The sequence below is a fragment of the Callithrix jacchus genome, chromosome 5, assembly GCF_049354715.1.
Source record: "Callithrix jacchus isolate 240 chromosome 5, calJac240_pri, whole genome shotgun sequence".
Lineage (NCBI taxonomy): Eukaryota > Metazoa > Chordata > Mammalia > Primates > Cebidae > Callithrix > Callithrix jacchus.
Window position 1 is genome coordinate 63807946 of NC_133506.1, and position 25631 is coordinate 63833576.

Consider the following 25631-nt stretch of genomic DNA (forward strand, 5'->3'; position numbering starts at 1 on the left):
TTAATTTTCTACACTTGGCTGCTGGAGGATTATTTTATGGTATTGTTTTGCTCCAGACACCACCAAAAGGGAGGCTGGCTGGGAGGACCAGCTCTGGGAAACCTGTACCCATACACTTAGCAGCTTGTCCCACATTCATTCCCAGCACGGTGAGGGCAAGAACCAGGAGAGCAGAACTCCAGGATCAGCTCTGAAATGATGCAATACAGTGTCTGGTCCATCAATTGAATGATTGCAATGAAAGGAATACCTCATGCTTTTATAGTGCTTTGCAGTTTTAAATTCTTTTACGTGCCTTATTTCATCTTCACAGTTCTTGCCTCTCACTTTATAGGTGATGAAACTGCAGCTCAGAGAGGTTAACTGATTGACCCAGGGTTGCATAGTTTGGAAGTGGAGGAGCTTAAACTGGAAGCCAGGCCTCAGTGTCAGAAACTCTAATTCCTTTCCCAGTGCTATTTTGTTTATGACTCATGTCTCATTCAAGAGTGGAGGATATAGAAATGAATCTCAGGAATAGAAGTAAATGAACAAAACTGATGGGACATCTTAAGGAGGCTTCATTCCAGAGATGTGTATATAGAAGTAGGTGCAGTTGATTTAAAGCCATCATAGTAGTGACTGGCATGGGAGAAAACAGCCATTTCCTCTAACTAATTAAATGCAGTTCTCACATTTCTGGGAGCAGGGACTAGGGTGGGAAGAAGGCTTTGGGTGTAGAGCTCATTCTTCTGCCATGTCCTCCTCCCACACTGGGCCAGCTGCACCTGTGAGCATTGTTTGTGCAGGAGAGCCGTTTGCAGAGCCCTGATGTCTCACCAGTGCTAGCAGCTGCCATGGTTGTGTCCAAAATGGTGCGTTTACACGCTCAGATACTTGCAGTGTTGCCAGGAAGAGTTACTCCTTTTGCTAGTCATCTCTGGATGTTATTAAATTGGATTAAGATAGAGAGGCCCCATTCCTTACAATCAGTTTTGCCAGGTGAAGTATGATTTTCCTTTTTCTTGTAACTTTTTCCTCATATGGAAGCTTGACATTACTGTTGTAAGGACCAAGACCTGCTCATTCTGAGAACACAGAAGCCTGACATCTGACAGATACATGGGGTAAAGCAGAGCCACGTGCTGGGAAAATGCCAGACTCTGGTCGGTTGTTAACTGACCGACCATGTGACTTCAGGCTGGTTATTTTCTCTCTTTAGACTTCCCTAGTTGGTCTTTAGTGAGAGCTCATGGTTTTCAAACTGTGTTCCTCGGTGCCCATCAGGTGTCGCTGTGAAGCTAGGAGACCAGGGACCTAGGTCCCTGCAATCAGAGCAGTTTTGTTTTGAGTCGTTTTGTATTGTGGGCTTTTGGATAAAATTTCTTTTCAATCAGGGGTTTTATGTCATTAAAAATAAAAATAAAAAACTGGCCTGGCCTGGTGGCTCACGCCCATAACCCCCAGTACTTTAGGAGGCCGAGGTAGGCAAATCACTTGAGATCAGGAGTTCGCGACCAGCCTGTCCAATGTGGTGAAACCCCATCTCTACTGAAAATACAAAATTAAGCGGGTGTGGTGGTGCATGTCTGTAATCCCAGCTACTCAAGAAGCTGAGGCAGGAGAATTGCTTGAACCCGGAAGGCAGAGGTTGCAGTGAGCCGAGATTGCGCCACTGCACTACAACCTAGGAGACAGAGTGAGACTCCATCTCAAAAAAAAAAACTAAACCCCTGATCTAGCTGATCCACCCACCATTTCATGGGCTATTACTCAATAGTAATAAAACTTACACACCAGTGACTAATGCCTCCACCCACGCCATCCCTGACCTCCTGCTGCCTCACCGGCCTGGCCTTGCTTGTGGCTGAGGTAGGGGCTCAGGGTCTCCCTCTTCTCAGAGTGGGGTGCACAACAAGAGCAAGAGCTCTGTGGGGTGGAGGAGGGACCCACCAGGTGTTAGTGGCAAAATCAGCCAGAAGGTGGTTAGAGGGAAGGTCCCTACTGGTTTGTGGGTGACCTGACCTGTTACATTGCTGCAGTCAGTAGCATTTGGCCTTCAAGGTAAGGGTCACTCCCTGCTCACCACTTGCAGTTTACGCCTGGCTCCTGAGAAGAGAGAGTGAACTTGAAAAAAGCTATTTAGTTTACAGAAGGTCCTGAGTAATCAGTTGCCAGGATATTCCCAGTGATAAAAAAATGACATCTGAAAGGGGACTGAGGGGTACTGAAAGTATAAAAGAAAGGAGAAGAAATAAGACATTTCTGGTTTTAAAAAGTACCTTTCTGGTGATCCACACAGTTAGATTTAATCTGTTTACATTGGGTAGCAATAAAAGGAAATGGGAGCAGCTGCAGACCTCCTCACTGTGACAACAGTAATCTTTTATTATTCCATCAAACTCCGGGAGGAAATAGCTTAAACATCTGCAGCTTTTGGACAGAATTCACACACACAGAAACGCGGCCTCAACCTGCTGCTAAACAACTTAGCGTTGTGTTGAAGCTGAGAATCAACCCTCTGGGGAGCTGCCTGGTGCAAAGAGAGATGCCAGTTTGAGCCAAAATTCCAGCACCTCCTATCTAAACTGAGCACATTTACAACGCAGCCGTAGGCAGGAGACAGCCCTGCAGGAAAAAAGTAAGAAGAAAGGAAACTTGAGGCAGTCCCTCCTGTTATTCCTCTCTTGCTTCAGCTCACACTAAAAATGCTGCAAGAGGATCCGGTTGCTGTGGTGGCAGGGCCAGGGTTCCGCTTCGCTGCAAAAGAGTGCTGTTAGTGGGCGGGGCAGGGCAGGGCAGGGTCGAGTCATCTGCAGGTAGGGGTGCAACCCTGGCGCTGCCTGGTCCTGCAGCCTGAATGTCTTTTGGAGCCTTATTGTGGCAGGACCTGTGGTAGACGGATCAGGATGAGTGCCGTGGAATTATATAGCTCTTTTCTTTTCTCACTTAGAATCTGTATTTTATACTTACCAAATGAGCTTTTGAGACTCATTCCAAATAGTTTCTTTCAAATCATACATCACTTTTCTGCATATGTAAAAGGAAAGTATAAGGAAAATAAATAGATGAAGATATTTCTAAAACTTCTTCACATGCAGGGGCCACATCTTCTGAACCACTTTTTTTTAAAACTTTATATTTTAAAATAATTATGGGCTTATAAATTGTAAACCTAGTACAGCGTACCAATCTCCCAGCTTTCTCCAGAGGGACAGCTAAGATACGATGGTGCATCATCAAAATGAGGAAATCAATCAATCTAGACCCCTTCCCGTCTCCCAGCTTCTTCCAGGAGGAAAGTTAACGTACTGTAGTGCATCACCAAACCAGGAAGTGGATCCAGACCCCTTCCCATCTCCCAGCTTCCTCCAGGGGACAGTTAATAATGTCAAATGAAGAGAAAAGTTACAAGGAGCTTGTAAATATCTTTCTTCTGGATTCAGCAATTGTTAACATTTTCCTACATAACTATAATTTCCTCCCTACTCCCCCACCTTTGGAACAATTTGTAAGTTCACTCATTTACCGTAGATCAAAATCGGAAAATTTAACATCAGTACAGTAGTATTATCTAGTCTATAGACTTTTTAAGTCTATATACTTATCTGTAGGCATTTTAAGTCTATAGATTAGATAGACTCATATAGATTATTAGATAAACTTACATAGATTAGATAGACTTATACATTAGATAATCTGTTGACTTAAGTAATTTTTCATATTGTAGCCATTTCACAGTGATAAAATATTGTCCAAAGTTGGGAAAGTATGCATAAATTAGTAAGTCAGTAAAGCTGAATACAAAATATCTCTTCAAAAATTAAAAAAAAGAAAAAACAAAAGCAGAAAATATTCATGTTGATTTTTTTTAAATGACAACATTCTGTGTTATGTAAATTTCCATGTGTAATTACCAGAAGTTACCCTGCAGAATGTGAAAGTTCTTCAAAAGAAGAAAAAAAATAACTATAATACCTATAATTATTGTTTAATTAATAAAAAGATATCTGGTTGTAGTAGTTATGTTTTCCAAATCTTAAACCATGATATCTAGTCTTACAGAGTCAGACAAATTAAATTACATTTTTCTATTCACTTAAATCATCTTTTGGAATCAAAAAGTAATAAAAAATAGATACTGACTTGGAAAAAAAATGACAAATGGGTGAGGACCACCCCTCATAGTCCTCATCCTCCATCATAGAGCCTTCATCTTAAAGTAATGGAAGTGCAGAAAAACTCCCAGGACATCTGCACTAGTGTGGAATTCTAGATCCAGCAGATGCAAGCCCAGTCAGCCAGTCTTGCATGGCCCCTAAGGCCCTGTGGGGGTCTTACTCTGAGGCTTGACTGTGGCAGTGGCTTCCAGATGATAAGAGTAAATGGTGGAGATGGTATTTATTCTTAGGAAGGACCAGAGTTTCTAGAAACCTTGCAAAAAATTAAAGACGTCGAATACTTGGAAGGTAGAAAGGGAGGAGGGCTAAGTACTACATTGAATGAGTGTGTCTAAAGTTGACATTTAATTTTTGGTGATCTTTTTTTATAGATCAGTTTTTACAGTTGTTTTTAGCTAATGCAGTGTGTTATTTTAAAAAACAGAAATAGGTGATTACCATCTTTGCCTGTCATTGGGGCTTAGCTCTTCCAGTATGTATTAAAATATATAAGCAGTTCAAGAGGGTAGATCTTATGTTAAGTATTCTTACCACAAGTAATAATAACAACAGCTACAGGGGTGGGAGGGAGCTTGGGGAGGTGGTAGATACACATGGCCTTGGTGGTGGTGAGGGGTTCATGGTGTTTACTTATTCTCAAACTCGTCAGGCTGTATACATTAAATATGTCGGCCTTTTAAAATGTCAGTCATACCTCAGTAAAGTGGGGTTAGAAAAATGAGATCTGAGTAGTTCAATTTAACCAGTATGTTGTAGGTGCAGTTTACGTACACACTGTATTCTAGTACCAGCCCCAGCAAGGCGTTTTTGCCTCAGGGTCATTTTGTGACCATTTGGCAATAGACAGAATTGACATTTTTTAGGAATAGAAAGTAACATGTAGGAAAATCTTTGCTTAATTTTTATTTGGAAAGGAATTAAGTAGCAAATACAGTTTTAAAATACTTTGCTGTCATATGGCTTCTTTATTAGTGGCTTCCAAGTAATGGTCTGGGAACCAGTGCTGATCTAGGGTTACAGTGGCCTAAAGCAAAAAAGATAGACAGTATAGTCTGCCTGCCTGCTTCCCTCCCTCTGTGTGTGTTTTTCTCTCTCTCTCCACGCCCCCCCCCCCGCCCCGTTCTGTCCTTTCTCAGAAAGTACTGCCTATATGCTGCTATTTTATTCTTATAAGATTTGGGGCATAAAATACTTTTTTCTGGCTAGGCATGGTGCCTCATGCCTGTAATCCCAGCACTTTGGGAGGCCAAGGCAGGTGGATCACTTGAGGCCAGGAGTTCGAGACCAGTCTGGCCAACATGGCAAAACCCATCCCTACTTAAAAGGCAAAAGTTAGCTAGCCATAGTGGCTCATACCTGTAATCCCAGCTACTTAGGAGGCTGAGACACAAGAATTATTTAAGTCCAGGAGGCACAGGTTGCAGTGAGCTGAGATGGCACCACTAGACTTTAGCCTGGGTGACAGAGGGAGACTCTGTCTCAAGAAAACAAACCTATATATTTTTTAGGAACTTGTGGTAAGAATAGAAAGTAGCAAAATAAGGGTAACAATCCTCTATTGGTTCTCCACCGTTCTTTTTGTTGCATTTTCTTACTGATGAAATTCAAAACCTTCTGGGAACCATTGCAGGAAAATGATGATACAATAGAAAGAATTGTATCATGGAAGAAAAGCAGACTTCTACATATGTCTCAGGGCAGGTTAGAGAGCCTCGGAGTCCTCATTTCTTGTGGTATAAGTAGTAGGGATACCTACATGAAGGGTTATTGTGAGGAACAGGTGACATATTTGTTGGTATCAAAGTGGTTGGCCCATAATAACAATCAGTAAATGGAGGTTGTCAAAAATTGGATTGTGTGAAAGCATTTTGTAAATTCTAAAGCAGTGTACAAGTACAAGGTGCTGTTATTAGCCAGGATGTAAATTCTGGAAAAAGCCAGTCAGATAGATGATGACTAGCTTCCAGATTCAAAACACATGTTTTTGTTTTTTGGGTTTGTTTTGAGATGGAGTTTCGCTCTTGTTACCCAGGCTGGAGTGCAATGGCGCGATCTCGGCTCACCGCAACCTCCACCTCCTGGGTTCAGGCAATTCTCCTGCCTCAGCCTCCTGAGTAGCTGGGATTACAGGCACACGCCACCATGCCCAGCTAATTAAAACCCGTATGTTATCAGAGTAACAGTAAGTCTTCCACCGTCCACAGCAAGCCAGTGATGCTAACAGAGCTGGTGTTTTGTTCACCTACTGGGGTGAATCGTGAAGCTGACGTTTTCCCACTTTAATTATGTCGAGTATTCTCGTATTGTGAACTTTGAAATGATGTTTTTTAAAAAAATTCTTGAACATTTGCAAAGACCACTCAAGTATAGGGTTTATTTTTCTTTGTTTTTACAGCCAAAGAAGCCCAAAGCCCCAGACAATCCATTTCATGGCATCGTTTCCAAGTGCTTTGAGCCTCATCTCTACGTGTACATCGAATCCCAAGACAAGTAAGTGAGGGACATGCGCTGTTTTCTACCTGCATTTCTCGCTCCCAGGTCATGACTGGGTCTTAGAAGTGCACAGCTCCTTCCAGAGGCTGAAGGAGGGGCATGGCATGCCTGTGACCCTCCCCAGAAACCTATTTGGGATATTTTTACATCTTTTGAAGGTTATCATGAATTGTGTCTATAAACCTCAGGGCCTGAGTTTGCCCCTGATAAGGTCCCTATGGGTCCCAACACCCTCTTCCCACAGCCTACAAAGCTTTACAGTGTCAGGCACTGGGTATTGGAAGAAAGCCTAATCCCTAATGTTTATGTTTTCAAGTGTAATTTAGCCTTAGAAAAAGTTACCAAAATAGGACAAAAAATTCTCATGTGCCCTCCGCAGAGAATGTTAACATCTTATATAACAACCACAGGTACCCAAATCAAGAAGGTAACACTGTCCCATTGAGGTCCCTTTTTCTGGTCCAGGACCCTGTAATCATGCGTTTAGTTGTCAGATCTCTTTGGTCTTATCTCCTTTAATCTTGAGTAGTTCCTCATTCCTCATCTTTTCTTTTATTTATTTCCTTTTCTCTCCCCCCCCCACCCCTTCCCTTTCCTTTTTCCTCTCTTCTTTTTTTTTTGAGACAGGGTCTCACTCTGTCCCCAAGGCTGGAGTGCAGTGGTGAGTGGTAAGATCATGACTTAGTGCATCCTCCATCTTCTGGACTAAAGCAGTCCTCCCACCTGTCTCCCAGGTAGCTGGGACTACAGTTGCACACTGCCACGCCTGGTTAATATTTCTATTTTTAGCAGAGTTGAGGTCTCCCTGTGTTGGCCAGGATGGTCTCGAATGATCCACCCACCTCAGCCTCCCAGAGTGCTGGGATTACAGGCATGAACCACCCTGCCTAGCCATTCCTTACCCTACCTCAGTACGTACTGGCCAGGTATTTTGTATAGTGTCCTCAGTTTTCGTTTTTTCTTGATTAAATCCATTTTGGTCAAGAATACCATGAAAGTGCCATTGTATTCTCAGTGCATTGTGTCAGGAGGCACATCACATTGATTTGTCCCATTGTTGCTTTCATTACTTGCTTTAGGTGGTACCTGCCAACTTTCTTCACTGTGAAGTTAGTTTTTCTCCTGGTAATTAGTAAGTATGTTATGGTATGATACTGTGTGAATATCCTGATCTCATCAAACTTTTGCCCACTCATTTGTATCCCTCGATGATTAAGTCCAGCCTGAAGCTTCGTTTCTGTGACATTTGCCAAATGTTGATTGTCTATTTTCATCATTTCTTGTACATTTACTAATTGTAGTTCTACTATATGGAAGAATTTTTCATCTTCCCCATTTGTTTATTATATCAGTATGAACTCGTGAATTCTGATTTTATTTTATGGATCAGCTATATAGTATTATATATTGTCTGTACTATATTGCTTTTCACATGGCTGGGTGCGGTGGGCCACATCTGTAATCCCAGCACTTTGGGAGGCCAAGGTAGGAGGAGCTCTTGAGCCCAGGATTTGGAGACCAGCCTGGGGAACGTAGTAAAACCCCATCTCTATAAATAACTTTTTAAATTAGCCAGGTGTGGTGGTGCATACCTGTAGTCCTAGCTACTTGAGAGGCTGAGGTGGGAAAAGCGCTGGAGCCCAGGAGGAGGAGGCTGCAATGAGCCATTACTGTACTACTGCACTCCAGCCTGGGGGACAGAGGCCTTGTCTCTAAATAAATAAATAGCAAAATATAGTGTATGCTTTTTACAAGCTCATAGCCTGCAAATATTTTCATGAAGCATTTCGCTGCAGCCAGGTTTCTTCCCTTCCACCCTCTTTTGTAAAAAATCCTAAAGACTCCGGACTAACAGCAGAAGAGTGTGTTTGTGTTCCGGTGTCCGTTGTTTGCCTGAGGGGCTTTCGCCAAGGAGGAAGAATCCTCCTCTTCCCTGAGTCTTTGTCCACAACCAGAGTCACTCTTGAAGGCCCTTCCATGTTGGAAGGCAGGTTTTGGAAAGGTCAGAATTCTGGAGCAGGCCAAGATGGCTGGAGACAGACTGGCATGGGCTCCCAGAGGAAGCCTCATAGTCTAAAGAATGCACTTGGGAGGTACCAGAAGGTGGCTCACCCGGGGAGCACCGCAGAGCTGTGGGAATGTCCTGAGGGAATTTCTCTGGGAATGCGTTTGGGTCCTGATTGCATTCCCCCCAACCTTTACAATGCTTCTATCATGGGTTAGCAGATTCTTATTTTCAAACATGTTTCAGGGGTAAACCATAAGATTAAGAGAATGTTTCAGGTAGAAACACCACATGGAACAATATGATTCACCTGCTTGATGCTTTTTATGCCCAGTTACAAAGTGCTTCATATTAAAATCTCAGAAAATGAACTTGCCCAGTAGCTTCTCCATCGTCAGATGCAAGTCTTCCCACCAGCCCCCCAGAAAAAGTTGCCTTGCCATCTTTTGCCTTGCAAAGGCCCAGTGGCGCCTTGCTCTCCACCCCGTGGGCCTGTGTCCTGCAGGCACACGGAGGGACAGAGGTGACTGCTGCCGCCGCTCTGTCCCTGAGAGCACCCTGCCCTCTGCACTTACAAAGTTTCCCTCCGGGAAGTTACTGAGACACCCCTGAGGAGCAGGAACAAGGACTGATTATTTGCCTGTTGGAGTCACAGGGCTTCAAGCAACACCCCCAGATGACTGTTTTCAGCCAAAGCCCCATTTCTCTTAACCCAAGTTTTTAGTTTTAAAAGCCTTAAAAGGCCGGGTGCATTGGCTCACTCCCGTAATCCCAGCACTTTGGGATTACAGGCCGAGGCAGACAGATTATGAAGTCAAGAAGTCGAGACCATCTTGGCTGATACGGTGAAACCCCATCTCTACTAAAAACACAAAAAATTAGCTGGGTGTGGTGGGGCACGCCCATAGTCCCAGCGACTTGGGAGGCTAAGGCAGGAAAATTACTTGAACCTGGGAGGCGGAGGTTGCAGTGAGCCGAGGTCGCACCACTGCACTCCAGACTGGGTGACAGAGAGAGACTCTGTCTCAAAAGAAAAAAAAAAGGCTTAAAAGTTACTGGGTCCAGGGTTTATTTATTTTTATTTATTTATTTTTGAGACAGGGTCTCACGCTGTCACCCAGGATGGAGTACAGAGAGGCATGATCAGGACTCATTGTAGCCTCAACCTCTCAGGTTTCAGCAATCCTTCCACCTCAGCCTCTCAAGTAGCTGGGACTACGGGCACACATTACCACACCCGGCTAATTTTTATATTTTTTGTAGAAATGCAGTTTCACCATGTTACCGAGGCTGGTCTTGAACTCCTAGGCTCAAGCAATCTGTCCACCTCCACCTCCCAATGTGCTGGGATTACAGGCGTTAGCCACCACATCCAGCCAAGGTCCAGGGTTTAAAGCATATGTCTGATATAGCCACTTTTTTCCCAAAACCTTCCTGGTCGAAAGGGTCATTTTTCTGAATCATTGTAATTCTGGCTTCCACTCTTCACATGGCCTTGATTTATATAAAATATACTCATTGTTCAGGATACTTTTGGCAAAGAACCAGACCTCCCTTCCTTGGGGACTCTCCATTTTCTTATGAAAAATGAAGTGCTGGCCACTTCTGCTGTTTGGCCTCACTAGGATGTTTCCGCAGCTCTAGGGAAGCAGCAGAAACTGCACAGGCTGTGCTGCTGCTACTCCAGAGTAAACAGCAAGGACTGGAAGTAGAAAATAGAGTTTGAAGAACTCCATGGGGGAGGAGGCAGGAAGTGGGGTGGTCACTAGCAGGTTTTGGGGGGAGGAGGCAGGAGGTGGGGTGACACTAGCAGGTTTTGGGGGGAGGAGAGAGGAGGTGGGGTGGTCACTAACAGGTTGGAGGGAGGCAGGAGCAGGTTGGGTGAAGCTGTCCTTACGTCCTGTAAATGGCTTTCTCTTGTTATTTATGCGAAAAGAGGAGGTTAGTCTGTCCTCTACTCTCTGGACGTAGTGATTTCCTTCAGCTGACGCTTGCAAAAGAGATGACTGCATAGGCACTTTCTGCACTCCACTCTGGCCCTCCATCAGGGAAGCTGCTGGTGATTCCCTATCTGCCCATTCTCCATTTTTTAGAGCCTAGCGTCTGTCTGTAAATGAGTTATCATTGTTTATTTTGAATTAATTTCAAGTTTACAGAAGAATTAAAAATTAAAAAAGAATTATAAGAATTATATATAGAGCCCTTGTATAGCCTTGATCCAGATTCCTCATTAATAGTTATCTCCCCTGACACCCGCATAATGTACAAACCCTACATGCTTTTTTTTAATTTTTTCTTCCTTTCCCTTTCCTTCCCCTTCCCTTTCCCTTTCTCATTCCCTTTTCCCTTCCCTTTCACTTTCCCTTCCCCTTCCCATTCCCCTTCCCTTCCCCTCTCCACCCCCTCCTCCTCCCCCTTTCCCCCTCCCCTTCCCTTCCCTTCCCCCTCCCCTTTCTTTCCCTTCCCCTTCCTCTTCTCCTTCCCTTCACTTGCCTTTCCCTTCCCTTCCCTTCCCCATCCCTTTCCTTTCCCTTCTTCCCCTTCCCTCTCCTCCCCTCCCCACCCATCCCCTCCACTCCCCTCCCCTCTCCTCCCCTCCCCTTCCCCTTCCCCTTCCCTTTCCCTCTCTTTTCTCTCTTTTCCCTCCACTCCCTCCCTTTCCCCTGCCCTCTGCAACCTTACCCTTTCCCCCTCCCCTTTTCCTTTGGACAGGGGTCTCACTGTGTTGCCCAGGCTGGAGTACAATGGCATGGTCTCAGTTCACTGTAGCCTCCACCTCCTGGGTTCAGGTGATCCTCCTCCTTCAGTCTCTAGAGTAACTGAGACTACAGGTGCACATTACCACATCTGGCTAATTTTTGTTTTTTGTAGAGACAGGGTCTCACCATGTTGCTTGGGCTGGTCTCATCTCCTGGGCTCAAGTGGCCTCCCAAAGTGTAGGAATTACAGACGCGAACCACTGCACCCAATCTGTACTTTTTCCTGAACCTTTGAATTCTCAAGTTGCAGACAAGATGCCCCACTACTCCTTAATACTTAAGTACATATTTCTTAGAAACAAGGTTTCTACATAACCCCAGTACACCTATCAACATCAGGAAATGAACATTGATGCAGTATTACTCCTTCATCCACGGCCTCCTCCTCATCATGTAACCACAGTACAATTGTTAGCATCCGTAAATCAACACTGATACAGTATTACTGCTTCATCCATGGCCTCCTCCTCATCTCATAACCACAGTACAACTGTCAGCATCCGGAAATCCACACTCATACAGTATTACTGCTTCATTCATGGTCTCTTGACATTTCACCAGTTGTCCCAATCTTCTTTGTTGGTTTGTTTGTTTGTTGGCATAGCTCTAGGATCACAGGTTGCATTTAGCTGTCATGTCTCTTTGGTCTCCTTCAACCCAGAAGACTAATTCAGTCTTTCTTTGTCTTTCGTGACCTTGACTTTTTTTTTTCTTTTTTCTTTTTTTTTTTTTTGTTTTTTTTTTTTTGAGACAGAGTCTTGCTCTGTCACCAGGCACCAGGCTGGAGTGCAGTGGCGCAATCTCTGCTCACCTCAACCTCCGCCTCCCAGGTTCAAGCAGTTCTTCTGCCTCAGTCTCCTGGGTAGCTGGGACTACAGGCATGCACCACCATGCCCAGCTAATTTCTTTTTGTATTTTTAGTAGAGATGGGGTTTCACCATGTTGGCCAGGATGCTCTCAATCTCTTGACCTCGTGATCCGCCCGCCTTGGCCTCCCAAAGTGTTGGGATTACAGGCTTGAGCCACCGCACCTGGCCGACCTTGACATTTTTTAAGAGTATTGGCCAATTACTTTGTAGGATTTCCCTCAGTTTGGGTTTGTTTGATGTTTTCTCGTGATTTGTGATTTATGCAGAAGTGGTCCTGTGCTTTTAGGAATTCATGTGAGGCACAGAATACCAGTTTGTCCCATAACTTGTGATGTTCTTTTTTTTTAAACAGTCTTGCTCTGTTGCCCAGGCTGGAGTGCAGCAGTGGCGCCATCTCCACTCACTGCAACCTCCACCTCCTAGGCTCAAGTGATTCTTTGCCTCAGCCTACTGAGTAGCTGGGATTACAGGTGCCCACCACCAGGCCTGGCTAATTTTTGTATTTTTTTTTTTTTTTTAGTAGAGATGGGATTTCACCATGTTGGTCTGGCCGGTCTTGAACTCCTGACCTCAGGTGATCCACCCGCCTTGGCCTCCCAAAGTGCTGGGATTACAGGCGTGAGTCACTGTGCCCGGCCTGTGATGTTCATTTTTATTACTTGGCGTAGATGTTGTCTCTAGTGGATATCTCTGTTTATTAGTAAGTGTTAAGAGAAACCTTGAAACTTTATTAGTGTCCTTTTTCTTATCTTTCACTTACTTTCCCATGCATCAACATCCTTGCCCCAATCGTTTATTATTAAGATGATTGACAAATGATTTTCCTTTCTTTTGTTTTTTTTTTTTTTTTGAGAGAGTTTTGTTCTGTTGCCCAAGCTGGTGTGCAGTGATACAATCTTGGCTCCCTGCAATCTCCGCCTCCCAGGTTCAAGTGATTCTCCTGCCTCAGCCTCCTGAGTTGCTGTTTCACCGTCACACCCAGCTAATTTTTTTATATTTTTAGTAGAGATCGGGTTTTACCATGTTGACCATGCTGGTTTCAAACTCCTGACCTCAAGTGATCCATCCACCTCAACCTCCCAAAGTGTTGGGATTACAGACATGAGCCACCACGACTGGCCAAATGGTGATTTTTCTAACTCCATCATTTCTTCTGCATTTATCGGTTGGCATTCTACTTTAAGAAAAGCTTTCACTTCTCCTTCACATATCTAAGTCAGCATGGACTCATGGATTTTTATATTTTATTCAGTAGGTTATAGGCATCACTGTCTCTTTTATTTTTACTTTACTTTGGAATAAGTGTACATCTACAGGAAAATTCCACAAATAGTACAGATTTCTCATGTTCGCTTCACCCAGCTTCCCTGATGTTAACATCTTATGTAGCTGCAGCAGAGCTGTCAGAACTAGCAAGTTAACATTGGTACGTACTGTTTAATCATCTGCACACTGTATTTGAATTTTGCCAGTTTTTTTCATTAGTGTCTGTTTTTCCTTACAGGATTTATCACTATTATTTTAGTGCTCAAATTGTTTCTGACTTGGCCAGTGGGAACCTCTTCAAGATGACTCTTTATCCTTTTCACCTGCTGCTATCATTTTTTTTTTTTTTTTTTTTTTTTGAGGCAGAGTCTCCCTCTGTCACCCAGGCTGATGTGCAATGGCATGATCTCCACTCACTGCAACCTCCGCTTCTGGGGTTCAAGTGATTCTCCTGCCTCAGCCTCCCGAGTAGCTGGGATTACAGGCATCTGCCATCATGCCTGGCTGATTTTTTGTAGTATGGACAGAGTTTCACCATGTTGGCCAGGCTGGTCCTGACTTCAGGTGATCCACCTGCCTCGGCCTCCCAAAGTGTTGGGCTTCCCAGCATGAGCCACTGTGTCTGGCTACCACTATCGTTTTTGGACACCTCCTTTCTTTCTGGCACAACAAACTATACTAGGCTTATCCTGTACATTCGTATCCCAGCCCTGGAGTCATCCATTTCCCCAGGGATTTCTTGTTCTTTTGGTGGAGAATGATATTTAAAAATCAAGTATGCACGTTGCTGCTCAGGGTCATTGCTTCCAGGTCCCCTTGGTGAGAGAGCTGAGAAATATATGTTTGTATAAACATACATGTATACACACATATATCTCTATCTGTATGCATACCTGTTTTTTTTTTTTGTTTTGTTTTTGTTTTGAGACAGAGTCTTGCTGTCACCAGGCGCTAGGTTGGAGTGCAGTGGTGCAAGCTCAGCTCACTGCAACCTCCGCCTCACGGGTTCAAGCAATTCTCCTGCCTCAGCCTCCCAAGTAGCTGGGACTACAGGCGCACGCCATCACACCCAGCTAATTATTATATTTTTTAGTAGAGACAGGGTTTCACTATGTTGGCCAGGATGGTCACAATCTCTTGACCTCATGATCCGCTCGCCTCAGCCTCACAAAGCGCTGGGATTACAAGCGTGAGCCACCGCGCCCGGCCACCTGTTTCTATATTAGAACCTGTGCATTTTATGCTGATACCTCCAAATCTAATCTAACACCACAGGGTTTATTTTAGCCTCTGCCTTTCAATGTTGGGAACTACCTTCTACACCAGTGAAAAATGTGGGTCCTTGCATGCTCGGTATGTTCACTTCCTTGTTCAATTTACCTGTGTGTAACCATCTCCCAGCTGTGCTTAGGCCACACCTTGGCTCCCCAGCTCCACCAGCCACACGAGAGCCATATCCTCAGCCCAACAGAAGGGAAGAGGAAGGGGTGCAAATTAGTGTGAGTACCCTTGAATTAACAAGTTCTAGGGCTGGGCGTAATTGCTCATGCCTGTAATCCCAGCACTTTGGGAGGCTGAGGCAGGTGGATGGTTTAAGCTCAGGAGTTTGAGACCAGCCTGGGTGACATGACAAAACCCTGTCTCTACAAAAAGAAAAGCCCACAAAAATTAGCCAGATGTGGTGGTGTGCACCTGTCGTCCCAGCTACTAAGGCTGAGGTGGGAGGATCATTGGAACCTGGGAGGCAGAGGTTGCAGTAAGCTATGGTTGTGCCCCTGCACTCCAGCCTGGGTGACCCTGTCTCCAAAGCAAAACAGAAGTGATCTCACTTTCTGGGGATCTTCAGCTGCTTTGGCCTTGCTCACCTGCCTTGCCCTTTTCAGGCTACTGTCTTTCTCTCCTTGTGTGTCACTCTTTACATTCCAGTTAGAATATTGTTTCTGTGAATGCCAACTGCACGTCCATCAGAGACAGTGCCTTGGTCATCCAGGGATAAACCTGGTCTGCAATGGTGTGTTTTTTCTTCTCACTTTAGTTTTTCCCTCTACTGATACCTCTCTGCAGCAGTCTTCTTTGCTAGGGCATGTAATTTATCAGTGGAACTCCCAGGAGTATTTAGGGAAAAATGCGTTTTTCTTTCCTTGTTTCCTTCCTTCCTCTCTCCCTCCTTCCATCCCTCCCTCCCTCCTCTCCCTCCCTTCCTTCTTCCCCCCTCCTTTCCCTTCCCTCTCTTCTTCCTTCACTCCCTTCCTTCCTTCCCGCCTTCCTTTCCTCCCTTCCTTCCCTTGTTTCCCTTCCCTCCTTTCCCTCCCTCCCTTCCTTTCCTCTCTTGCTTCCCTCCCTTCCTTCCTTCCCTCCCTTCTGTCTCTTCCTTCCCTCCCTCCCTCCCTTCCTTCCCTCCCTCCCTTGCCTCCATTCTTTTTCTTCTTTCCCTCCTTTCCTTCCCTTCCCTCCCTCCTTCCTTCCCTCCCTTCCTCCCTTCCTTCCCTCCTTCCCTTCCTTTCCTCCCTTCCCTCCCTTGCTTCCCTCCCTTCCCTCCCTCCCTTCCTTTCCTCCCTTGCTTCCCTCCCTCCCTTCCTTCCTTCCCTCCCTTTCTTCCCTCCCTTCTTTCTCTCCCTCCCTTCCCTCCCTTCCTTCCCTTCCTTTCTTCCCTCCCTTCCTTCCCTTCTTTCCCTCCCTTCCCTCCCTTCCAGCAGTGTCTTGCTCTGTTGTCCAGGGTGCAGTGCAGTGGTGACATTATAGCTCACTGTAACCTCAAACTCCTGGGCTCAAGTGATCCTCCTGCCTCAGCCTCCCAAGTAGCTGGGACTGCAAGCACATACACCATGCCTAACTGATTTGTTTCCTTTTTTTTAAGAGCTAGGGATCTCACTTTGTTGCCCACACTAGCCTCAAACCCCTGGCCTCCTCCTAGCCAGGCATGGTGATGCATGCCTGTTATCCCAGCTGCTTGGGAGGGTGAGACTGCACTCAGCCATGATCATGCTACTACAGTTTGTCCTGGGTAATAAAGCAATACCTTGTCTCAAAAAAAAAAAAAACAAAAAAATGTGATCAGATTGGATCATCTATTCAAAACTTATGAGCCTTACTCTTTCCCATTTGGGTAACTTATACTCTTCTCATGTGTGAAATACTGACTACTGATTTTCTAATGTCTCACATGGCATCAAAGCGTGCTGATGCAGAGTGAAAGATGGAAGGGAGGGGAGGCTTTCCCCAACTGATTTATTTCTCATCTCCTCCAAAGAACAATGTCAAAAGTAACCGAGTAGACATTCTGTAGACGTTCTACAGAGTATAGATCTTCAGAGGTTTTTTTGAGTGAAATTTTCTTTATGCTGTGTGATTATAATTAATTTATAATCTTACTCATTAGGTTGGGTCTGAAATAGGAAACAAGTAAGTAAGTGTCTTCTAGGAGAACAGGTGAATGATGAAAAGTAAAAGCACATCAGATGTGGGAGTACAGGTGTGGTGGCTCACGGCTGTCATCCCAGCACTTTGGGAGTCTTGAGGAGGGTGGATCAGGAGGTCTGGAGTTCAACACCAGCCTGGCCAATATGGTGAAAACCCTGCCTCTACTAAAAAAATTATAAAAATTAGCCAGGCATGGTGGCACATGCCTGTAGTCCCAGCTACTCTGAAAGCTGAGGCAGGAGAATCACTTGAACCTGGAAGGCGGAGGTTGTGGTGAGCCGACATTGCACCATTGCACTCCAGCCTGGGTGACAGAGTGAGACACTGTCTCAAAAACAAACAAAAAGCACGTCGGAGCACTGGTCCCTGATTTGGTTGGTGCCATCAGTTTATAGATTAGAATCTCTCATAAGAAGACCTCAGGGGACTCTTGCCTTCACTTCCATGCTGTCCTCCAGTGTGCCAATCTCCATCCCCATCCCCTAGGAACAGAGTGTGGAGGTTGATGAGCTAAGTCCGTGTCGAGCACCAGCATGAAGATTCACTCCACACATCAGCATGACTGGGGGCTGGGGCAGCATGCACTAGCATGCATGTCATCCCTCCTCTCACGGGGGGCACGACACAGGTGATTCTGCCTCCTTCACCTTTTGTGCCAACTTCAGTTTATAGAGGTGACTGGCTGGAGTGCCATCTCAAGAAGAATGTGGAATCACAAGAAAGATCAGTGGAAAGGGGGCTCCTTGTTGGCTAGCACTACCTGCTGTGGCCCACAATGGGAGAAGATAGGTTATTTCTTGAATATATGCGGCATCCTTACACTGTGGAGTGGTAAATAAAGTGCTAGTGGGTGACGGGTAATAGAAGTTGTAGCTGGTGTGAGTGAGACCTGGACTGAGGTTGAAGCGGGAGTAGACGGGTGGCGGGAGAGCGTGTTGGCTCAGCCGTCATGTAGGCACAGGCCCGGTGACCGGGGTGGGCAAGCAGGGGAGCCATGGCAAGGAATGGAGAGGTGGGAGATTAAATGGAAAGGTTGGGAAAGAGACATTGTGAGGAATGAGGGTGGTGGCCGTGAAGCTTTCCAAGGTCAGCTGATGAGATCCTTCCTGCCCTCTGACTGTCACCACAGACCTAGCCTAGCCTGAAGTTCCTTGAGGGCAGAGTGGATGCACCTGGATATCTTCAACTTTCAGTACCAAAAGCATTTGAGTAAAATGTCAGTTTTCTCCTATTCCTGTTAATTAATGGTATATCTGGTTATTGTCTTTTTCTTTCTGACCATTTTATAAATACATTTTAAAACACAGCTGGATTCCTATAGCCTTAAACAGCAACCTAAAAAGATGCAACCTGTCTGGAGAGGTGGGAACCCCTCCCATTCTTCACATAGCACAGCTGTGCAGCCAGCAGTTACTGAAGCTCTGCTGGATTTTCACTAGTGATGGCGCAATATGCCAGACAATTACAGGGATGTTTCAGTGGGCAATGGGAGAAAAATTGCAACTCTTCCCCATGTGGCCGGAGGCAAGTCTGGAGCTGCTCATGCCCTTTTTTTTTTTCCCAGAAAGAGTCTTGCTCTGTCGCCCAGGCTGGAGTACAGTTGTGTGATCTCGGCTCACTGCAACCTCTGCCTCTTGGGTTCAAGTGATTCTCCTGCCTCAGCCTTCCAAGTAGCTGAGATTATAGGTGCCTGCCACCACACCCAGCTAATTTTTGCATTTTTAGTAGAGCTGGGGTTTTGCCATGTTGGTCAGGCTAGTCTCGAATCCTGGCCTCAAGTGATCCACCTGCCTTGGCCTCCCAAAGTGCTGGGATTACAGGTGTGAGCTACCATGCTCTGCCTATATCCTTTGTTTTCCTAAGATTTTTTTTACACTTTTTATTCTGTAAGTTCTAAGAAAAAACTACATTGAAGGAGAAGGAAACCATTAGTATATATTTTATAGTTTCTCTTTGTTTAGGCATCTATCTCTTGGATACATTTAGGTTCATCATGTCTAAATATCTGCTGACCTCATAATATTTTTGTGTTTTAGGAAGTAGAATGCTTAGAGGCATGGAGCTTGGAGCCAGGCTGCTTAGTTTTGAATCCTGGCTGTCCTGTTTTCTTGCTCTATTAACGTGGACAAGGTGCTCTGCCTTTCTGTACTCAGCTCTTTGAAAATGAGGATAGTAATAATACATGCTATGTAAGCTTATTGTAAAAGGTAAATGAGCTGGGCATGGTGGCTTACACCTGTAATCCAAGCACTTTGGGAGGCCAAGGCAGATGGATCACTTGAGGTCAGGAGTTTGAGACCAGCCTGGCCAAACATGACGAAACCCCATCTCTACTAAAAATAAAAAAATTAGCTGGGCGTTGTGGCCTGCTCCTATAGTCCCAGCTACCTGGGAGGCTAAGGCAGGAGAATTGCTTAAACCCTGGAGGCAGAGGTTACAGTGAGCTGAGATTGCACTGCTGCACTCCAGCCTGGGCCAACAGAGCAAGACACTGTCTCAAAACAAAGAAAAAAAATGAAGTGAGATGATGCTTATAAAGCATGGACGTGATACTTGGTGCATCCTAAGTGTTGAGAAGATGATCACTGTCACTGTTAAGGGTTTTGTTTGTGGAAAGGGGAAACGGTACTGCTATGGTGGTAGGGTCTGTATTCTTACTTGAGTATTGGGGTCCAGGCTCAGCTCTGCACTAGATTCTAGGCCTTAATTTTGACAACTTTTAGAGGGACCAGTAATGCCCTGTCTTACTTAGATCAAATGTGAAAATGAAATGCCTTGAGAAGTGCAAAGCAACACACAGATGCTACATTGTATTACTGCTGTTATTATAGAAGTGGTGGTAGTGAATGATGATATTCATTAAAATTGATCCAATTTTAATTTTAAAAGCAGCAGGAATTATTACTTATGGTGGTAGTTTATGTACATTACAAGCAAGCACATTTACTTTTTCTTGAAGTAAAATAACATTTTAGTTTTTTTTTCCTCCTAGGAACCTCGGAGAGCTGATAGATCGGTTTGTGGCTGATTTCAAAGCCCAGGGGCCCCCTAAGCCCAACACTGATGAAGGGGGTGCTGTGCTCCCCAGCTGTGCCGACCTCTTTGTCTACTACAAGAAGTGCATGGTGCAGTGCTCCCAGCTCAGCACTGGGGAGCCGATGATCGCCCTGACCACCATTTTCCAGAAGTACCTCCGAGAATATGCCTGGAAAATCCTCTCTGGTAACCTGCCCAAGTGAGTCCTGTTCATCATAGTCTGAGTGGTGAAGTGAGATGCAAATATACCTAAATATGGGAATCTTTAAGGAAATCCACTCCAATGTTGTTTAGTGAACCACTGAGAGTGTCAAGGAAGAAAGCATTCTTACTGAGTTCCCGAGGGTCTGAAGCGATTTCTTCTCTGACATTACACAGCTGATGAAGACCATGAGAGGGAATGTCCACACTGGCTGCCCATGTGGGCCAGTCTTTCCCCGATGGGTGAAGGGGAACCAGTCCCATTGTACATGTATTTAATTTCCGTGGATTCAACTATAGATACTTGGCGCACACAGAAAAAGTGAGGTTGTGATGCAAATAACTGTTAAAAAGCATAAGTGGTTTCACTGAAACCTCCTTTGATGAGATTATGTCCTGGAGTGAGGGTGGGGGGAATGAACCTGCTCTTTTTTCTCATTCCAAGTAGGCTCCAAGTCCCTCTTGTGGTATGCAGTCCTTGCCATGTTGGATAGAGCCTAGTGTTTAAAGATAGGGTAGGATTGCGGGGCGGCTGGTGCGTAGCTTCTGGTTATGGTGACTGTTGTATCATCCTGGGGCTTAGAATATTGTCGTATTGCTTACTATTGAAATAAGTGGATCATTCAACTAGGATTTTAGAGATGTTTTGATTATATGGTAGGTTTCACTGTAATAGAATATGACTTAAAGTGTTGCTTCTGAATTTAGTATTTGCAAATCACCCCCATGGCTAAATTTAACAATTCTGGAATTAGTTTCTGTCATGATCACTAAAATGTGTCACAGATGAGAGTTTCATGTTACTTGGAAGAAAGAGAATAAAATCCCATGCTCTACAGGAGATGTGAAGTGACAGGTATGTTTTACTGGTGAGAACTTCTTTGACTATGACAAAAATCATTTTAAAATTTTAATAACTTTTATTTTGATTATCAAGATAACACAAGTTCATCCTAGCTTACAAAACATAGAAAAGCATGAAGAAAAAAACAAAAATTGGCCAGGTAATCCCAGCATTTTGGGAGGCTGAGGCAGGAGGATCACTTGACATCAGGAGTTTGAGACAAGCCTGGTTAACATGATGAAACCTTGTTTCCACTAAAAATGCAAAAATCAGCTGGGCCATGGTGGCTCGTACCTCTAAACCCAGCTACTCCTACTCAGAAGGCTGAGGCAGGAGAATTGCTTGAACCCAGGAGATAGAGGTTGCAGTGAGCCAAGATCGCATTATTGCCTTCCAACCTGGGCATCACAGGGAGACTTGTCTAAAGAAAAAAAAATTATATATAATCTCACTACCCAGAGAAACTTAACTTTCTGGTATATGTTCTTCCGTTCCTGATAGATACATAATGTGTGTGGTCTGCTGCTCTTGTTTGCTTGTTTGGCGCAATTAGGCTGTGCTGCTGGTAGCTTTGTTCCCTGCTGCTGCCATTTTTAACATCATCCTGGGAGCATTTTCCACGTCTCAACAGGAAGAAAATGGCATACTCAACTGGGATTTTGTCAGTACAGAGACTGTTCACAGAAGTGGGGGCAAGGTGAAAGGAACCCACAGAGGATTCTGAAGCATTCAGATATGAGTGGGTAGTTGTTACTACCATAGAACTCACTGAGGAGCCAGGGCTGCCCCAAAAACCTGTAGTCACAGAAGGATGTGAGATGGGTTTTGGCCTCTTTAGAAATTAGGGCCTTGGGCAGGAAGCACGTGTCTTTTAATTCACTTATGTACTCCTCCACAAGCACACATAAGTTCCAGTGAAGACTTTTTTTAACTGAAAGAGTCAGGGTGGGCAACCAGCTTTTGTGCTCCAGATGGTCCTAAGTCAGTTTTGCATATCAGGAGGTTCCAAGCTAAAGACAGTGGCAGCTGAGCAAGCAGACTTCCCTTTGAATATTAGACCATCTTAGTTAATATGACTGACAACTGGCTGATGGTTAACTAAGGTCAACTAAAATAGGAATCATCTCTTCTTCTTTCTGATGGTGAAAGAGTCTAAAAAGATGATAGTCAAGGTAAGGTTCAGTAGGAAAACAACTCATTGTATGTGGATTGATTTGGGCTGTGTCCAGCCTTTACTTCCCCCTTTTCTTTGTCTTAAAATATGCAGTTCCAGTTCAGGAAACAAATTAGAAATTCCAGGCTGACTAGTTCCTGTTCCTTTTCCTCAGAACCACAACCAGCAGTGGAGGGCTGACCATCAGCAGCCTCCTCAAGGAAAAGGAGGGCTCAGAAGTAGCCAAGTTCACTCTGGAGGAGCTCTGCCTCATCTGCAGCATCCTGAGCACAGCAGAGTATTGTCTGGCCACCACTCAGCAGGTGAGCTGTCCTGGCTGCCCACTCACCACCTCCTTTCCCTGAACTCTCTGGGCTGAGGAGCTCAGTGAATAAGAAGATAAGTGATGACAAGGCCACAGACAACCGTCCGTCAGACCAGTTGGCCTGCCACAGAGAAAAGTTCACTGTCCAGCCATGGCTGCTCAGGTAGCCGCCTTACAGAAGGGCATTGTGAAAAGGTGACTGGGCAAAAAAATATGGCTGGTCTCCTCCCTGGAGTTCTGTGAGCTGCTCAAAGGGCATGACCTGTTAAAAGTAGGTCAGTAGCACTGTCTCCCTATGAGAAAAGCAGTAACAGACTTGTCTGTAGGAGGACTCAGCCTTTGAGGATGAGTCACAGCCAGTTGTTCCATGCCCAGAAGTATTACTAAGCTAAGCAGAAGCCTTTGGGCTTTTATGTGTCTTCTGAAATTTACATAGCATTTTTAGTCTGCCTAAACAAACAACCATTGTTTGAGATGCTGACGTTCGGGAACTGGGAGGCAGGAAAGGGTGATGCCTCTCCTGCAGCCCCCAAATGGCAGTAGTTCAGCAAATTGATTTAGCAGAAGGAAGACCCAGAAGAACTTTTTATTCAGCCTTAACCACGGTATTAGAAATTTCTTTTCACATTTAGTCTGGGATTCCCCTAAGGCCAAGAGAGAGAAAATAATTTGGGGACGTTCTGCTCTTCTCCCCGCTTTGTGTTTATTATTTACTGATGTCTAGATCACAGGAAGACAGTTGTACATGGTAGTTCAGACAGTACAGTGGGGAGTTCATTGGAGCCAGAGCAAAAATACTGCAGGTCAAACAGGAAGTGTGTCCACAGTCTCCTGAGTTGTGCATCAGCCAGCCAGAGGCAGGGGTAGCTGCACCCTCTGCGTGGGACCCTGGTCATGTTGAGTTGCACAGGTGATCACCTGCTGAAGTTTGGCCTTGGAGCCTGAGAACAATCCGTTGAGCCCTGAGCCACTCCCAGCGTGAGATGGCACTGTCTGTAAGGACCTCCAAGGCAGGGGTTCCAGAGTTTTTTCATGATATACACGGTTTAACTATTATGTGTGTATGCAGAAAGAAATACATGCATGTAACTATGCAGTTTTGAAGGTAAAAATAACCATAGTATACATAAAAATGATCGCTCAATCCCATCATCCTCAAATAATCATATTTACAATTTGGGGTATTTTTTCAATCGGTTTTCATAGACATAGTTTTGTATGTTATAATCTTAATTCATTGTTATATCCTTTTATTGTTAGTGTTGTACATCGTATGAGCATTTCTTCTGTCATTACTGTTGTTAGAATGACATCATTAATCAGTATCACTATCATTATAGTGTCCTCGTGACCATCATTGTTTATGCTGCCTCAGATTTCACTTTTATAGATATCCCTGGCAGGGCACCGTGGCTCACGCCTGTAATCCTAGCATTGTGAGAGGCCAGGGCTGAAGGCTTTCTTGGAGTGAAGAGTCCAAGACCAGCCTGGGCAACAGACCAAGACCTGGTCTTTACAAAAAAGTTTAAATATTAGTTGAGTGTGGTGACAAGTGCCTGTCGTTTCAGCTACTTGAGAAGCTGAGGTGGGAGGATTGCTTGAACCTGGGAGGTCAAAGCTGCAGTGAGCCATGATCACACCACCGCACTCCAGCTTGAGTGACAGAGTGAGACCCTGTCTCTAATTTAAAAAAAAAAAAAGATAATCTTTACAAAGAGTGAGCTTTGATCACACCACTACATGCCTGGGTGACAGAGTGAGACCCTCTCTCTAATTGAAAAAAAAAAAAAAGATAATTCTTACAAAGAATGTCTTTCTGAATGTAGCATCTTAAATGTTTTACATTCGTTTTCTAGAATAGACTCTTGGAAGTTGAAGACTGTTTTGATGACTGATGATACAAGTAGCCAATTTTTATTTAGTGAAAATTGTTTTTATTGATTACAAAAGTAATACAGTCTTAGCATCTATGTTGTGATCTCTAAATACAATTTTCCACTAAAAGAAACCAGAGATTCCTGGAGAGACGACTACTTCCAGGTCAAGGGCAGGAAAGGTACGAGATGAACCTAGAACATCATGTTATACAAAAAGCAAGAAGAATATCAAACTATTATAGTGTCATCTCCCAAGGACTCAGGGAGCTACAGTGGGCTGAAATGTCCCTGTGACCCCAAAGTATGTCCAAGTCCTAGGCCTCGGGACCTGTAAATGTGGCCTTGGCTTTGTGAATGTAATTAAGTATCTCAAGATGAAATCATCCTGGATTAAGGGTTGTAGGAGGGCTTATCCAATGACTGTTGTCCTTAGGTGTGGGAGATTTAACATACAGAGACACAGGGAAGGAGACCACGTGAAGCAGGCAGAGGCTGGAGTCATGCTTCTACAAGCCAAGGGACATCAAGGATTGCCAGCAGACACCTGAAGCTAGAAGAGAGGTGTGGAACAGTTTCTTTCTCAGAACCTCCAGAAGAGGCAGGGCACAGTGGCTCATGCTTATCATCCCAGCTCTTTGGGAGGCCAAGGGGAATGGATCACTTGAGATCAGGAGTTTGAGACCGGCCTGGCCAACATGGCATAATCTTGTCTCTACTAAAAGAATACAAAAAACTGAGTTAGTCCCAGCTACTCAGGAGGCTGAGGCAGGAGAAGCACTTGAGCTGGACGTGGAAGTTGCAGTGAGCCAAGATGGCGCCATTGCACTCCAGCCTGGGCAACAAAGTGAGATACTGTCTCTTAAAACAACAAACCAGCCAACCCTGCCAACACCTTGATGTTGGACTTCTGGCCTCCAGAATTGTGAGAGAATGTTTTGGTTCTTTTTGACCATGAAGTTTGTGATGATTTGTTATAGCAGCCCTGGAAAGCTAATATAGGAGCCATCCTCAGTGTGCTGCACTGGCCAAAAATGGGACAAACAGGCTGGGCAGGGAGCTCAGCCTGTAATTTCAGCACTGTGGGGGTCGAGGAGGGCAGATCATGAGGTCAGGAGTTTGAGTGAGACCAGCCTGGCCAATGTGGTGAAACCTGTCTCTACTAAAAATACAAAATGGAGCCAGGCGTGAAGGCAGGCACCTGGAATCTCAGCTACTTGGGAGGC

At 44.8% G+C, this 25631-nt stretch overlaps 1 protein-coding gene across 4 annotated transcripts in view; it reads left to right on the plus strand.

The window, feature by feature from the left end:
- The window catches only part of VPS53 (VPS53 subunit of GARP complex), a 185197-nt gene that overhangs the window by 110370 nt on the left and 49196 nt on the right, over positions 1 to 25631 (plus strand). For all 4 annotated transcript variants that reach the window (XM_054256975.2, XM_035299267.3, XM_035299268.3 and 1 more), the window contains 3 exons: positions 6556 to 6650; positions 19965 to 20207; positions 22382 to 22529. In XM_054256975.2, the coding sequence (XP_054112950.1) occupies positions 6556 to 6650; positions 19965 to 20207; positions 22382 to 22529 (486 nt within the window). The remainder of the gene's footprint in view (positions 1 to 6555; positions 6651 to 19964; positions 20208 to 22381; positions 22530 to 25631) is intronic.